The sequence below is a fragment of the Myotis yumanensis genome, unplaced genomic scaffold, assembly GCF_028538775.1.
Source record: "Myotis yumanensis isolate MYYU_CA2020_CCGP unplaced genomic scaffold, mMyoYum1.0.hap1 SCAF_23, whole genome shotgun sequence".
Classification (NCBI taxonomy): Eukaryota; Metazoa; Chordata; class Mammalia; order Chiroptera; family Vespertilionidae; genus Myotis; species Myotis yumanensis.
The window spans coordinates 7308530-7323553 of NW_027223774.1; the positions used below are offsets into that span (position 1 = coordinate 7308530).

Sequence of the window (15024 nt, forward strand, 5' to 3'; positions counted from 1 at the left end):
AAGGACCCGCGAAGCCGAGCACAGGGAGAGGGAGAGAAAGAAGCATCAATGATGAGAGAATCATCAATTGGCTACCTCCTGCATGCCCCTCCACTGGGGATCAAGTCTGCAACCTGGCCATGTGTCCCAACCAGGAATCAAACTGTGACCTCCTGGTTCATGGATTGATACTCAACCACTGAGCCACACCAGCCGGGCTTAAAAGGCATTTTTGACTTAATGGTATTTTCAATTTACGGTGGCTTTATAACCCCATCATAAATGAAGGAACGTCTATATTCAGAATAATGTTTTTAAAAGAAAAATTCCAGAAAAACCTGAAAAAATGGCGGAGGCTTAGACGGACGTGTTGGTCCTTCGTCCCGGAGCAGATAGGGGCGAGCAGCTGAAACGGGTAACAACCAGCCCGATCAAGCTGGGGAGGTTCAGCTGAGAGACAGTCTGCAGCCAGGAAAGACAGAGAACTCCTGAAAAATGCGGATGGTTAGAGATTGAGGCTGAAACTTCCCCCTGGGCGCCAGCGCAGCGGCGAGACCACGCCATCTTGGGAAGCGGTTACCTACCGGCATCCAGAGATCGGCTACTAACCCAGCGGCTACTAACCCGGAGGCGGCGACTTGCGGGCGGCGCGACTGCGGGAGCCCAGAGGAGGCCTGCGCCCCTCCACGGAGGGGCGGACACTCCTGGGCGGCCAGCAGAGGCACAGCGACCACGCCATCTTGGGAAACAGAGCTGCTTGAGACTAGGATCCTGGCCTCAGCACCACCCAGTCTGATCTCAGACGCATACCAGGACCCTGCAGCCACTGGGGACAGAGACCTGTGACCACAGCTACAGACCTGCAGACACGGAAAGTTCGGAGATCCCTGCTGCAGATCCGTGAGTAGCAGAGCCCATCCCCCCTTCCCCCAGGATCGCGGGCAGTGCCAGAGTAACTAACTGATAGACCTACCCCTTGCCGGGGCCTCAGCGCTGCAGAAACTTTGGCCTGAAAGTGCGCAAGCACCTTAGAACTGATCCTATGCGCACTTCGGGCTTCAGAGCCCTGGGCTGGGAGCAAAAACGCGCACAGCACCAGGAACTAATCCTGTGCGCACTGCTGGCATCAGAGCCCTGGGCTGGGAGCAAAAACGCGCACAGCACCAGGAACTAATCCTGTGCGCACTGCTGGCATCAGAGCCCTGGGCTGGGAGCAAAAACGCGCACAGCACCAGGAACTAATCCTGTGCGCACTGCTGGCATCAGAGCCCTGGGCTGGGAGCAAAAACGCGCACAGCACCAGGAACTAATCCTGTGCGCACTGCTGGCATCAGAGCCCTGGGCTGGGAGCAAAAACGCGCACAGCACCAGGAACTAATCCTGCGCGCACTGCTGGCATCAGAGCCCTGGGCTGGGAGCAATCGCGCGAACGGGAGTTTGTCCGCCTAGCACAGGCCCAGAAACCCCGTTTCTCAGGGCAGGAGGCAGCACCAAGCACCAGTGACTTGACTGTGTTTCTTATCACCTGCGCCTGAGATCCTGATTTCCTGTGCATTCATACTAAGAGCCAGTGAATCCAATTCCTGGTGCAAGGGCACACAGGGACCCTGATTCTCAAGGTGAGGTTGCGCGAAGCAACAGAGACTCTGATACTGAACTCTTGGGGAACTCTGACTCCTGGCGCAAGCTAGGGGGCTCTGCTCTGGTGCTAAACACGCGTCAGGGGGGCCTCTATTTCAGCACAGTGCAGGCAGGGTCCCTAATTCTAAGGGCACGCGCGAGGCCACATTGAGTGTTGGCAACACTGACACAGAGCGAGCCTGGTTCCCACCAACCAACAACAACCACACATCTTAGTGTCAGAGCTCTTCAGTGACACTAGGGTGGTGGGAGCCTCCCACTGCGCACGGCCCAGGCCCACGCAACTCAACCTTTGAACCATCAGGAGATAATCAGAATGAAGAGACGACACAATACCCAGAGGAAAGACAATGAAGAATCACCAAGAAAGGAAATTAATGAAGCTGAAGCGTGCAACATGACAGAAAAAGAATTCAGAATGATGGTTGTACAATTCATTCACCGGATGGATGAGAAAATCAACAACCTATGCAAGAATCAGGAAGAAATGAAAAGTGATATAGCTACAATCAAAAACACCATGGAAAGTTTCAACAGCAGACTAGAAGAAGCAGAAGACCGAATTAGTGAGTTAGAAGATAAGGCAGAGAAACAAGCTCAATCTGAACAGCAACTGGAGAAAAGAGTTAAAAAACAGGAGGAGAGCCTAAGGGAGCTTCAGGACAACATGAAACGAAGTAACATACGCATAATAGGGCTGCAAGAAGGACAAGAAGAGCAGCAAGGATTAGAAAATCTATTTGAAGAAATAATGACAGAAAACTTCCCAGATATGGGGAAGAAAAAAGTTACACAAATACAGAGAGTCCCAGGCAAGATGAACCCCAAAAGACCGACACCAAGACACGTCATAATAACGATGGCAAATGTACAAGACAAAGAGAGAATCTTAAAGGCTGCAAGAGAGAAACAGAGAGTTACCTACAAAGGGTCCCCCATCAGATTATCAAACGATTTCTCAACAGAAACACATCAGGCCAGAAAAGAATGGACGGAAATCTACAAAGTGATGCAAAGCAAAGGACTGAATCCAAGAATACTCTATCCAGCAAGGCTATCATTCAAAATTGAAGGGGAAATAAGAAGCTTCACAGACAAAAAAAGGCTAAGGGAGTTCATCACCACCAAGCCAGCAATGCAAGAAATGCTAAAGGGACTGGTGTAAAAAGAAGAAATAAAAAGCCCAGAAAGAAAGCAGCCACAAAAAAATAGAAATGGCTACAAACAAGTACCTTTCAATAATAACTTTAAATGTAAATGGACTAAATGGTCCAATCAAAAGATATCGAGTGGCTGAATGGATAAAAAAACATGACCCATACATTTGCTGTCTACAAGAGACCCACCTCATTAGAAGGGACTCACACAGACTGAAAGTGAAGGGATGGAAAAATATCTTTCAGGCAAATGGAAATGAAAAAAAAGCTGGGGTAGCAATACTTATATCCGACAAAATAGACCTCAAAGTGAAGGCCATAACCAGAGATAAGGAAGGCCACTTCATAATACTAAAGGGATCAATACAACAAGAGAATATAACCCTGATAAACATATATGCACCCAATGCAGGAGCACCCACATACATAAGAAAACTCCTGGAAGGTATCAGGGGAGAGATCGACAACAATACAATCATAGTAGGGGACTTTAATACACCACTAACATCACTGGATAAATCCGCTAGACAAAAACTCAGCAAAGAAACAGCAATCCTAAATGACTCACTAGATCAGATGGACTTAATTGACATCTTCAGAACACTTCACCCCACAGCTGCGGAATATACATTCCTCTCAGGTGCTCATGGGACATATTCAAAAATAGACCACATATTGGGTCACAAGCAAAGTCTCCACAAATTCAAGAAGATTGAAATCATAAAAAGCATCTTCTCAGACCACGATGGCATAATGTTAGAAATAAACCACAATAAAAACAACCCAAAATACTCAAACACTTGGAAGCTGAATAGCATGTTATTAAATATTGATTGGGTTACCGATGACATCAAAGAAGAAATTAAAAACATCCTGGACACTAATGACAATGAAAACACAACAATCCAAAACCTCTGGGACACAATGAAAGCAGTCCTGAGAGGGAAGTTTATAGCTCTACAGGCCTACCTCAAAAAACAAGAAAAAATGGTAGTTAATCATCTAACTCTACAACTCAAAGAATTAGAAAGAGAGCAACAAGAAAAGCCCAGAGTGAGCAGAAGGAAGGAGATAATAAAGATTAGAGCAGAAATCAATGAAATAGAGACCAAAAAAACAATACAGAAAATCAATGAAACCAAGAGCTGGTTCTTTGAAAGGATAAACAAGATTGACAAACCCCTAGCCAGGCTCACCAAGAAGCAAAGAGAGAGGTCCCAAATAAACCAAATCAGAAATGATAGAGGCGAAATAACAACAGACCCCAAAGAAATACAAATGATTGTTAAACAATACTACGGACAACTCTACTCCAACAAACTAGACAACCTGGAGGAAATGGACAAATTCCTAGAAAAATACAACATTCCAAAACTCAATCAGGAAGAATCTAAAAATCTCAATAGGCCAATAACGATGGAAGAAATTGAAGCAGTCATCAAAAAGCTTCCAGCAAACAAAAGCCCAGGACCAGACGGCTTCTCAGGGGAGTTTTACCAAACTTTTAAGGAAGAACTGAAACCTATCCTCCTCAGATTACTACAAAAAGTCCAAGAGGATGGAACACTTCCAAACACATTTTATGAAGCTAGCATCACCCTAATACCAAAACCAGGTAAAGACAACACAATGAAAGAGAATTACAGGCCAATATCCCTCATGAACATAGATGCCAAAATCCTCAACAAAATCTTAGCAAATCGGATCCAGCAGTACATCAGAAGGATCATACACCATGACCAAGTAGGATTTATCCCAGGGATGCAAGGATGGTACAACATCCGTAAATCAATAAACGTGATACATCACATAAACAAATTGAAAGAAAAAAACCACATGGTCATATCAATTGATGCAGAAAAAGCATTTGACAAAATCCAACACCCATTTTTGATAAAAACTCTCAGCAAGGTGGGAATAGAAGGATCATACCTCAACATAATAAAAGCCATATATGACAGGCCCACAGCCAACATCATACTCAATGGACAAAAACTAACACCATTTCCCCTAAGAACAGGAACAAGACAGGGATGTCCACTCTCTCCACTCCTGTTCAACATAGTCCTGGAAGTATTAGCCATTGCAATTAGACAAGAAGAAGAAATAAAAGGCATCCAAATTGGAAAAGAGGAAGTAAAACTGTCCTTATTTGCAGATGACATGATATTATACATACAGAACCCTAGAGACTCCATCAAAAAACTACTAGACTTAATACATGAATTTGGCAATGTAGCAGGATACAAAATTAACCCCAAGAAATCCGAGGCATTTCTATATACCAATAGTGAACTTTCAGAAAGAGAGATTATAAAAACAATCCCATTTACCATCGCACCCCAAAAATTAAGATACCTAGGAATAAACTTAACTAAAGAGGTAAAAGACCTCTACTCAGAAAACTATAGGACGTTGAAAAAAGAGATAGAGGAAGACATAAACAGATGGAAGAACATACCATGTTCTTGGATTGGTAGAATCAACATCATTAAAATGTCCATATTACCCAAAGCAATCTATACATTCAACGCACTTCCCATTAAAATACCAATGGCCTTCTTCAAGGATCTAGAACGAACTCTCCAAAAATTCATCTGGAATAAAAAAAGACCCCGAATAGCTGCAGCGATCCTGAGAAAAAACAAAGTAGGTGGGATCTCAATGCCAGATATCAAGCTGTATTACAAAGCCACTGTTCTCAAAACTGCCTGGTACTGGCACAAGAACAGACATATAGATCAGTGGAATAGAATAGAGAGTCCAGAAATTAGCCCGAACCAATATGCTCAATTAATTTTTGACAAAGGAGGCATGAACATACAATGGAGCCAAGATAGTCTCTTCAATAAATGGTGTTGGGAAAATTGGACAGATATATGCAAGAAAATGAAACTAGACCACCAACTTACACCATACACAAGAATAAACTCAAAATGGATAAAGGACTTAAATGTACGACAGGAAACCATAAAAATTCTAGAAGAATACAAAGGCAGCAAAATCTCAGACATATGCCAAAACAATTTCTTCACTGATACAGCTCCTAGGGCAGTTGAAACTAAAGAGAAACTGAACAAATGGGACTACATCAAAATAAAAAGCTTCTGCACAGCAAAAGAAACCATCAACAAAACAACAAGAAAACCCACCTCGTGGGAAAACATATTTGCCAACGTCATATCTGATAAGGGCTTAATCTCCAAAATTTATAGGGAACTCATACAACTTAACAAAAAGAAGATAAACAATCCAATCAAAAAATGGGCCAAGGATCTAAATAGACACCTTTCAAAAGAGGACATTCAGAAAGCCAAGAGACATATGAAAACATGCTCAAAGTCACTAATCATCCGAGAGATGCAAATCAAAACAACAATGAGGTACCATCTCACACCTGTCAGAATGGCCATCATCAACAAATCAACAAACGACAAGTGCTGGAGAGGATGTGGAGAAAAAGGAACACTTGTGCACTGCTGGTGGGAATGCAGACTGGTGCAGCCACTATGGAAGGCAGTATGGAGGTTCCTCAAAAAATTGGAAATGGAACTCCCATTTGACCCTGTGATCCCACTTCTAGGAATATATCCCAAGAAACCAGAAACACCAATCAGAAAGGATATATGCACCCCGATGTTCATAGCAGCACAATTCACCATAGCTAAGATCTGGAAACAGCCTAAGTGCCCATCAGTAGATGAATGGATTAGAAAGCTGTGGTACATCTACACGATGGAATACTATGCTGCTGTAAAAAAGAAGGAATTCTTACCATTTGCAACAGCATGGATGGAACTGGAGAGCATTATGCTAAGTGAAATAAGCCAGTCAATGAAGGAAAAATACCACATGATCTCACTCATTCATGGATAATAAAGACCATTACAAACTTTTGAACAATAATAGATACAGAGGCAGAGCTGCCTCAAACTGATTGTCAAACTGCAGTGGGAAGGCCAGGGAGGGTTGGGGGGGAGGAGGGAGGGGATTAAGAGATCAACCGAAGGACTGGTATGCATCCATATAACCATAACTAATGGACATAAGACACTGGGGGGTAAGGGAGGGCAGGGGTCTGTCAAGGGCGGGGGGGGAAAAAAGGACACTTATGTAATACACTTTGTAATACTTTTAGCGAAAAAAAAAAAAAAAAAAAAAAAGAAATGATAAAATTAGAGCTATGGAGTACTGATCAGTGGTGGCCATAGGTCAGGGTTGGGGGACAGTGTGTGTATAAAGGGGTAGCAGGTGGATGTATCTTTGTGTTGGTACAACAATTCTGCATCCTGATTGTGGCGGGATTTACAGATATCTATACATGTGATAAAATTTCTTAGACCTCAACACCAAAAAACAAAACAAAAAAAAAACCTCACACAAGTGGAAGCATAAAAAAACTAGTGAAATCCAAATAACGTCTATAGTCTACTTAACAGCATTTTATTGGTTTTGAAGTCATTTTACTGGTTTTGATGATGTATGAGGTTCTATTACTGAAGAGGCTGAGTAGAGGTCCTCAGGAACTTTGTATGATTTGTAATTCCCTGTGAGTCTAAAATCATTCCAAAACAAATTTCAGAAAGATCATATTTAAGATGTTTTCAAAACTTATAAACTTGGATAAATACATCCAACGATGTGGAATTCTATTTATGAGTATATTTCTTTTACTTCTGAAGTACACAGTACATTGAAAGAGATGAATTTAGAGCTAATCATATAATGATACGAAGTGGACACAGAACACTCCTGCTTGTATATAACATTAACATTTATCAGTGTTGAGAATTGCCTACTTTAAATTTATGGAACCATTGAGTATATGGTTCAAGGTATCCTGTCCCAGAATGGACATCAGTTATATAATAAGTTTAGACTTGGCTTAGAAAACTCAAGTAGATATCATTTTTACAAAGCTTTCTTCATGAATTCTCTGATATTTTGCTGGAGTCACTCTACATTAAGTGTGTTTCCAGCAGTTTTATTGCTGTATGAACTCATGAGAAATGATTAATTCTGCCATATTCTTTGCCATCTAAAATTATTCTCCAGCATGAATATCAGGCAACTTATTGAGGTTTATTTCTAAACAAAGGCTTTCCCATGACCATCATGTTACTACTGTGTACGAGCTCACTGATGATCTATTGTGATCACTAATGAGATAGTCTTTATTCCCACAGCAGGCTTTCCTATTGTTTCTATGCATGTGATTTATATTAGCATATACTTGTCAGACATATCATTACCTGCAGCGAGTGTGGGAAAAGTTATTTCATGTGAGAAATGTTTCCTCAAGACTTTCTGCATTTTTCTTATGTATTAATTTTGACGTACAGTGTAAGGTAATTTATTACCTAAGGCACTAGCACATTCTTTGCATTCATTAAATTTCACTCCTATGCAAATTCCATAATTTCCCATGAGTGAAAGTCTAGCAACAGGCTAATAAAGTACACTGTATATTCAAGTATGCTAGGAGCACACTGCACTGAACTCTCATGGTTTGACTTTGTCCCTTGCACGAGTTCACTTGTAAGTACATAATCCTGCAAAGGATTATGTACCTTGACTACACATTTTGTGTATTAATAAGGCTTGACAAATGAAAGGTTACCCCAATCACTGAATCCATAGAGTCTGTCTTTTATTTTAGAAGTTCTTTCATATACCGTGAGTGCTGAATTCATGTTGAAGGCTTTCTCAGACTAACTGCATACATACACTTTGTCTACTGTGTCACTTACCTGGTGGGTCATGAGATCAGTACATATAAAAGAAGTCTATCTTGTGTGAAGTCTTTAACATTGTACAAAGGCATATTATTTTTCCTGAAGGTGTGACCATATTCATTGCATTGTTAGGGTTTGTTCCCATTATGAGTTCTATGATGTACAAGGAGATTTCTCTTTGAAGAGAAGCGCTTCCCACATTCACTGCACACAAACGGTTTCTCTCCTGTGTGAGTTCGTTGATGGACGATTAGACGACTTTTCACAGCAAAGCCTTTCCCGCATGCACTGCACGCATAAGGTTTCTCTCCAGTGTGGATTTGCTGATGTAAAATGAGCTCAGTTTCCATGGCAAAGCCTTTTCCACATTCACCACACATATAGGGTTTCTCTCCTGTATGAATTTGCTGATGTACGAGGAGATAGCGTTTCATGGTGAAGCCTTTCCCACATTCACTGCACGGAAAGGGTTTCTCCCCAGTATGAGTCCGCTGATGTACCGTAAGGTTGCTCTTAAAGGCAAAACCTTTTCCACATTTATTGCATATATAGGGTTTCTCTCCAGTATGAGTTCGCTGGTGTAACATCAGCCCACTATTCACGATGAATCCTTTCCCACATTCACTGCATCTGTACGGTTTCTCTCCAGTATGTGTTCGCTGATGTACAACCAGCCGACTCTTCAAGGGGAAGCCTTTCCCACACTCACTGCAGGTGTAGGGTTTCTCTCCAGTATGCGTTCGCTGATGTATGATAAGCATGCTCTTCACCGTGAAGCCTTTTCCACATTCGTCACATACGTAGGATTTCTCTACCGTATGATTTCTCTGATGCACAATGAGGTTACTCTTCCTGGTAAAGCCTTTTCCACATTCACTGCACACATAGGGTTTCTCTCCGGTGTGAGTTCGCTGGTGTTCAATCAGACGGTTCTTCATGGTGAATCCTTTCCCACACTCATTGCATACGTACGGTTTCTCTCCTGTATGATTTCGTTGGTGTATGAGGACATAGTGCTTCGTGGTGAAAGCTTTCCCACAGTCACTGCAGGTGTAGGGTTTCTCTCCAGTATGAGTTCGCTGATGTATGATGAGCCTGCTTTTCCCAGTGAAGCCTTTCCCACATTCACCACAGACATAGCATTTCTCTCCAGTATGATTTTGTTGATGTACAATGAGATTACGCTTCCCTGGGAAGCCTTTTCCACATTCCTTGCACACATAGGGTTTCTCTCCAGTGTGAGTTCGCTGGTGTTCAATCAGACAGCTCTTCATGGTGAAGACTTTGCCACAGTCACTGCATATAAAGGATTTCTCTCTTTCATGAATTTTCTGATGATCATTGAGCCTGGACTTTCTGGAGAAGACTTTTGCACACAAACTACATCTGTAAGGTTTCTCTCCTGTGTGAGTTCTCTCGTGATCAGTGAGCTGAGACTTCTTAGCAAAGCTTTTTCCACATTCACTGCACACGTGGGCTTTCTCTACCTCCTGAGTTCCCTGATGCTTAATGACCTGGGACTTATTGCTAATGGGTTTTGCACTGACAGGGAATTTAACTGCAAGATGAAAATCATGTTTGCCATGCCGAAACGATTTTCCATCTCCATTCAACTTAGCAGCGTTCTTAGTTTCACAGCTGTTACTCGGTTTGACTAAACTTAAATTTGATTTCAGAGTTTTCATGTAGAAGTCAAACACACCATGATTTTGCCTGAAAGGAAAATGCCTTTTCCTGTGAGGAACAGTATTTCCAAATATATCTTGTTTGTGCTTTTGGTCCATACCTTTCAACATTCCTTGATTTTCCCAGTGACCCTGGAGATAGTTATCAACTTTTCCAGTGTCTAGGAAAGAAAACAATGAATCTTTTTTATAATCTTGTTTGGAATTAAACTTTTAATTAATTAATTAATTAATTTTTTTAATGGCACTTTAGTGACAACCCTGTGGTAACACTATAAAAAAATACACCACGTGTAAGTGTTCCTTATTTCTTACACATTGGTAAAAACACCATACTATAAACAAACCAAAAGGAAAAAGCGGTATACCACTAAGGGTACCACTAAGGTAGTTGACAATTAATGTAGATTTTGCTGCTTTTGGACCTTTCAAAACATGGAGAAAGTAAAATCCAAGCAAGTCATTTTTGCACAGCAAAGGACAAGGTTTGGAGGAATACCTTTCCACAGAACTTAGAAAGACCCAGATCCCAGAGGTGGAAAACTAATCCAGATGATGAGGGTTGCATTTGTTCAGACCAAAATTACTTATTGAATGGCTCCCTGTACCAGGTATTGTGCTGGTGGTTTGGAATATATATACAATAGACCTTACTTTCACTAATCTTAAATCTAGTTAAAAATCTAGGGAAAATCGAAAAGAAAAAAAAAAGTAAGGAGTTGGAGATTATTAAACATGGACTAAAGGAGCAATGGAGATGGTGGAAAGTGGAGGAAATCAGGATATAGTTGCATAAAGAAATGGCAAAGTTGCCCTAGCTGGTTTGGTTCAGTGGCTAGAGCATTGGCCTGCGGATTGAAGGGTCCTGGGTTCAATTCTGGTCAAGGGCACATGCCCAGATTGTGGGCTTGATCCCCAGTGGGGGACGTGCAGGAGGCAGCCGATCAATGGTTCTCTCTCATCATTAATGTTTCTCTCCCTCTCTCTCCTTCTCCCTTCCTCTCTGAAATCAATAAAAATATATTTTTTAAAAATGTGGAGATAATCAACATATACTGATATTCAAGACGAGAGAACTGGCTCATATGTTGGGAGGACATGTAGTATGAAAGATGATAAATGTACAAACCAAGGTTTTAGACATTCCAACATTTAGGGTTTTGGGATTCTTTAAAGTCCCCTTAGACGCACTGAATTCTGACTATGGAGTCAGAGAAAATACTGACGGGGGTGTAAAGAATAAACATATTACCTAGCAAGTAAGACTATAAGGTCTTCAGAATTTGGATTAAAGTGAATTGAGACAGACCCTCACATCATAATCCTGTTCCTAAATATGCCTTTCTCTAGACACCAAGCAAGTAACACCACCAAGAAACATTGCGTGGAACTCATATAATCACAACTCCAGCCTTTAGCTGAGCTGTGTCATATTATCATATGTTCCACTGATAACAAAATAGGGCAACAGTGATTGATAGGAAATTTTGCAGCTGGCCAGTGTACCTCACAGTCGTCTTCAGAAGCTCAAGTGCTACATGGGATATGGCAACTGTCACCTTTTTGCAATCACATTCAGCGTTCAGTACAAAAGTCAGACCCAACATTTTCCCATTTTAGTGTCCCTGATATATTTGTTCCCTCACTTGCCACCAGCATCTATTTCAGTAATTCTATATTTATGTCTCGTTGGCAACAGTTAGGTTGTACTAAAGGACTAACTTCCTCCTTAAGATCTAGGTTGTGTTAGTTTTGTTTTTTTGTTTTTTTAATACATTTTATTGATTTTACAGAGAGGAAGGGAGAGAGAAAGTTAGAAACATCGATGAGAGAGAAACATCGATCAGCTGCCTCCTGCACGCCCCCACTGGGGATGTGCCCACAACCAAGGTACAGGCCCTTGACCGGAATCGAACCTGGGACCTTTCAGTCCGCAGGCCGACGCTCTATCCACTGAGCCAAACCGGTTTCGGCGGTTGTGTTAGTTTTATCTTCAATATTTCTTAGAACGTCTGCTTGTTCCTTACTATTGCTATACTACTAAAATCAGGTAAAAGGAAAGACAATGTAGTTACAAAAATACAAAACCAACCAACTCTCCACCATGCTACTTCAACTCATATGAAATCCAGTCAGTCATCCTGGCTGCCTCCTGCAAGCCCCCAACCACTGGGGACCCAGCCCACAACCCGGGCATGTGCCCTTGACCGGAATCGAACCTAGGACCTTTCAGTTTGCAGGCTGACGCTCTATCCACGGAGCCAAACCGGCTAGGGCCATCCTGGCAATCACCGTGCACATCTACACGAATACTCCATTTATCCAGGTTTCCACTCCACTCTTTTCCCTGCAGAGAGCTTCTAACAGTGGCTGTCATTTGCCTGACTTTAGGCCACTCTTTTGATAGTCAACCCCATGGCCTAGCATGTTTCCTCATGTGTTTCATGCCTTCATAACTAATTCCTAGCATCATCTTCCTAATTAAAAATGTAGACATACCTGGTATATAGGGTGAACTTGGCGGGTACCTGAGCATTGCTGATGTGAGTTCTCCATGGTGATACCAGCCAGTCCTTGTAGCCAATTGGCCTGGGAGTAAATCTCTCCCCTTGATGTGCCAACAACGATCAAGGCTCAACTACAACAGGAGAGTTCACACAGCTCACCTCGGGGACAAACCTGAAGTGACAGCTCACGTGACCGGGGAGGCTGCACCACCGGGTCCTACAGGGCACCTACTACCTAAGGCCACTCTACCAAGACAGGAGGCGCAGCAGTTCTACGGAATACACAGAAACAAACGTAGGGAGGCCGCCAAAATGAGGAGACCAAGAAACAGGTCCTAAATGAAAGAACAACAAACTTCTAGAAAAAGGAACAAAATGGAGACAGGCTATCTACCAGCTGCAGAGTTCAAAACACTGGTTATGAGGATGCTCAATAAACTTACAGGAAGAGTAGAGGAACTTATTGAAAACTTTAGCAAAGAGATAGGAAATATAAAAATGGAGGTAGAAAACACACACACACACACACAAAAAGAACCAGTGAGAAATGAAGTGGGAATTTCATAGCCAGGGAGGTGGAACAGAGAGAGACACTGTGACAAGGTACAAAGAAGGGGTAGTTCATAGAGTTCAAGGAAGGAGAAATCTAGCAAACAAAAATCAAGATGTTCAGTAAAATAAGCGAGGATCAGTTCTCACAGAAAAGAGGGGGAAAAGGTTTATGACCCTTTAGTTATTAAAATATATTTTATTGATTTTTTTACAGAGAGGAAGGGAGAGGGATAAAGAGTTAGAAACATTGATGAGAGAGAAACAACATCGATCAGCTGCCTCCTGCACACCCTCTACTGGGGATGCGCCCGCAACCAAGGAATCGAACCTGGGACCCTTCAGTCGGCAGGCCGAAGCTCTATCCACTGAGCCAAACCAGTTAGGGCAGTGTATGTCCCTTTAAACACCTACAGAAAAGTTCTGCTATGGAGAGGGATATGGGGGCACTGTTTCTGTACCCTCAAACACCCCTCCCCCCGCCCAGCCTTCTCTGACTAGAATAGGACTTCTGCAGTAACCCATGAGGGGAAGCAGATTTTGTCATCTAAATATTGCTTACTTTAAGCTGGCTATTTTCAAGAAAAGAAAGACACAAGAAAAAGCTTTGACATTGGCCCTCACTGCCTGTAAGAATTTAGATAGAGGGCTTGCTCCAGGAAGGGCGATACCATCACAGATAACTACAGTTTAATATGAACTAGGTGTGATAGACAGGGAGGAACCTAGCAAGGCCCCCCCCTTTTTTAAAAATTGTTTAAAGTTTTACATATGTCTCCTCCCCCCGATTGACAACCCCCCCACCCAGTCATTCTCACCCCAGCAAGCCCCCACCGCCCCAGTGTCTGTGTCCATTGGTTACGCTAATATGCATGCATACAAGTCCTTTGGTTGCTCTCTAACCCCCCTGCCCCCACTTCCCCTGCCATTTGTCTCTGGATCTATTTTTGGCGAGGCCCTTTAATCCTACTCCTCTCCGGGTCCCATTGTTAAAGATGCCCAGCAAACATTTATTTACCAAATATTGGCTCTGCCATCTCCATGTGGATTGACTTCCTCTCCTTTGAAGCCCCAGATCACAACCCTGCCCTCCACATTATCGCTACCTCAGCTGCCTGATTTGTCCTTGGGCCCCATATTCTTATAGAGCCCCTGTATGTACATACATAATCAATTCGGTTATTTCCTCCTTTTAATCTGTTTCATGTCAATTAGGTTATTAGCCCCTCCAGAAGAACTTAGAAGGGTAAAAGGAAAATGATTCTCCTCCCCCACACCTGCCTTGTTGGTTCACACCCACTCACCTGGACAGACGAGTCTGTGCAGTTCATTGTCTATTGTCCACGGTTCTTCCCCTAGTTCCAACTCGGAGAGAGCATCTGGTTTGCTGACTTGATACCCTGTTCATAGGAAACAACAGAAGACTTGGGTTGGGAGAATGTTATGTTTAAGGGACGAGACAGTTCGCACATGTCAGACTTTGCTCTCAGGAGAGGGCGCACGTGACACGGCGATTTATGTCTGGTCTCTGTGCGGGTTCTGGAATTTTCCTGTGAACAGCATAACAGGAGCATCTTTTCCGTCCCTGACACTAGAACTGCTAACACGCCTGGGCTCTTCAGAGTGATGAGTGCCTTCTGTGTGCTAAGGAGATGACTGGTGGCTGGAGGCCGTAGATAGCTTCAGGGTGGGACTGATCCGGGAAGACAAAGACATGACTAGAGGGCTGGAACCTTCAACTCCAACCCTTCTCCTCATTGTGGAGAGGGAG

The 15024-nt window shown here is 42.7% G+C and overlaps 1 protein-coding gene across 1 annotated transcript in view; it reads right to left on the bottom strand.

Annotated features, from left to right (window-relative positions):
- Window positions 1-15024, bottom strand: part of ZNF614 (zinc finger protein 614) — a 65081-nt gene that overhangs the window by 36876 nt on the left and 13181 nt on the right. Inside the window, exons 4-5 of the mRNA XM_070401590.1 lie at window positions 14558-14653; window positions 8703-10358 (exon numbers count right to left, since the gene is read on the bottom strand). Of these exons, the coding sequence (XP_070257691.1) occupies window positions 8703-10358; window positions 14558-14653 (1752 nt within the window). The remainder of the gene's footprint in view (window positions 1-8702; window positions 10359-14557; window positions 14654-15024) is intronic.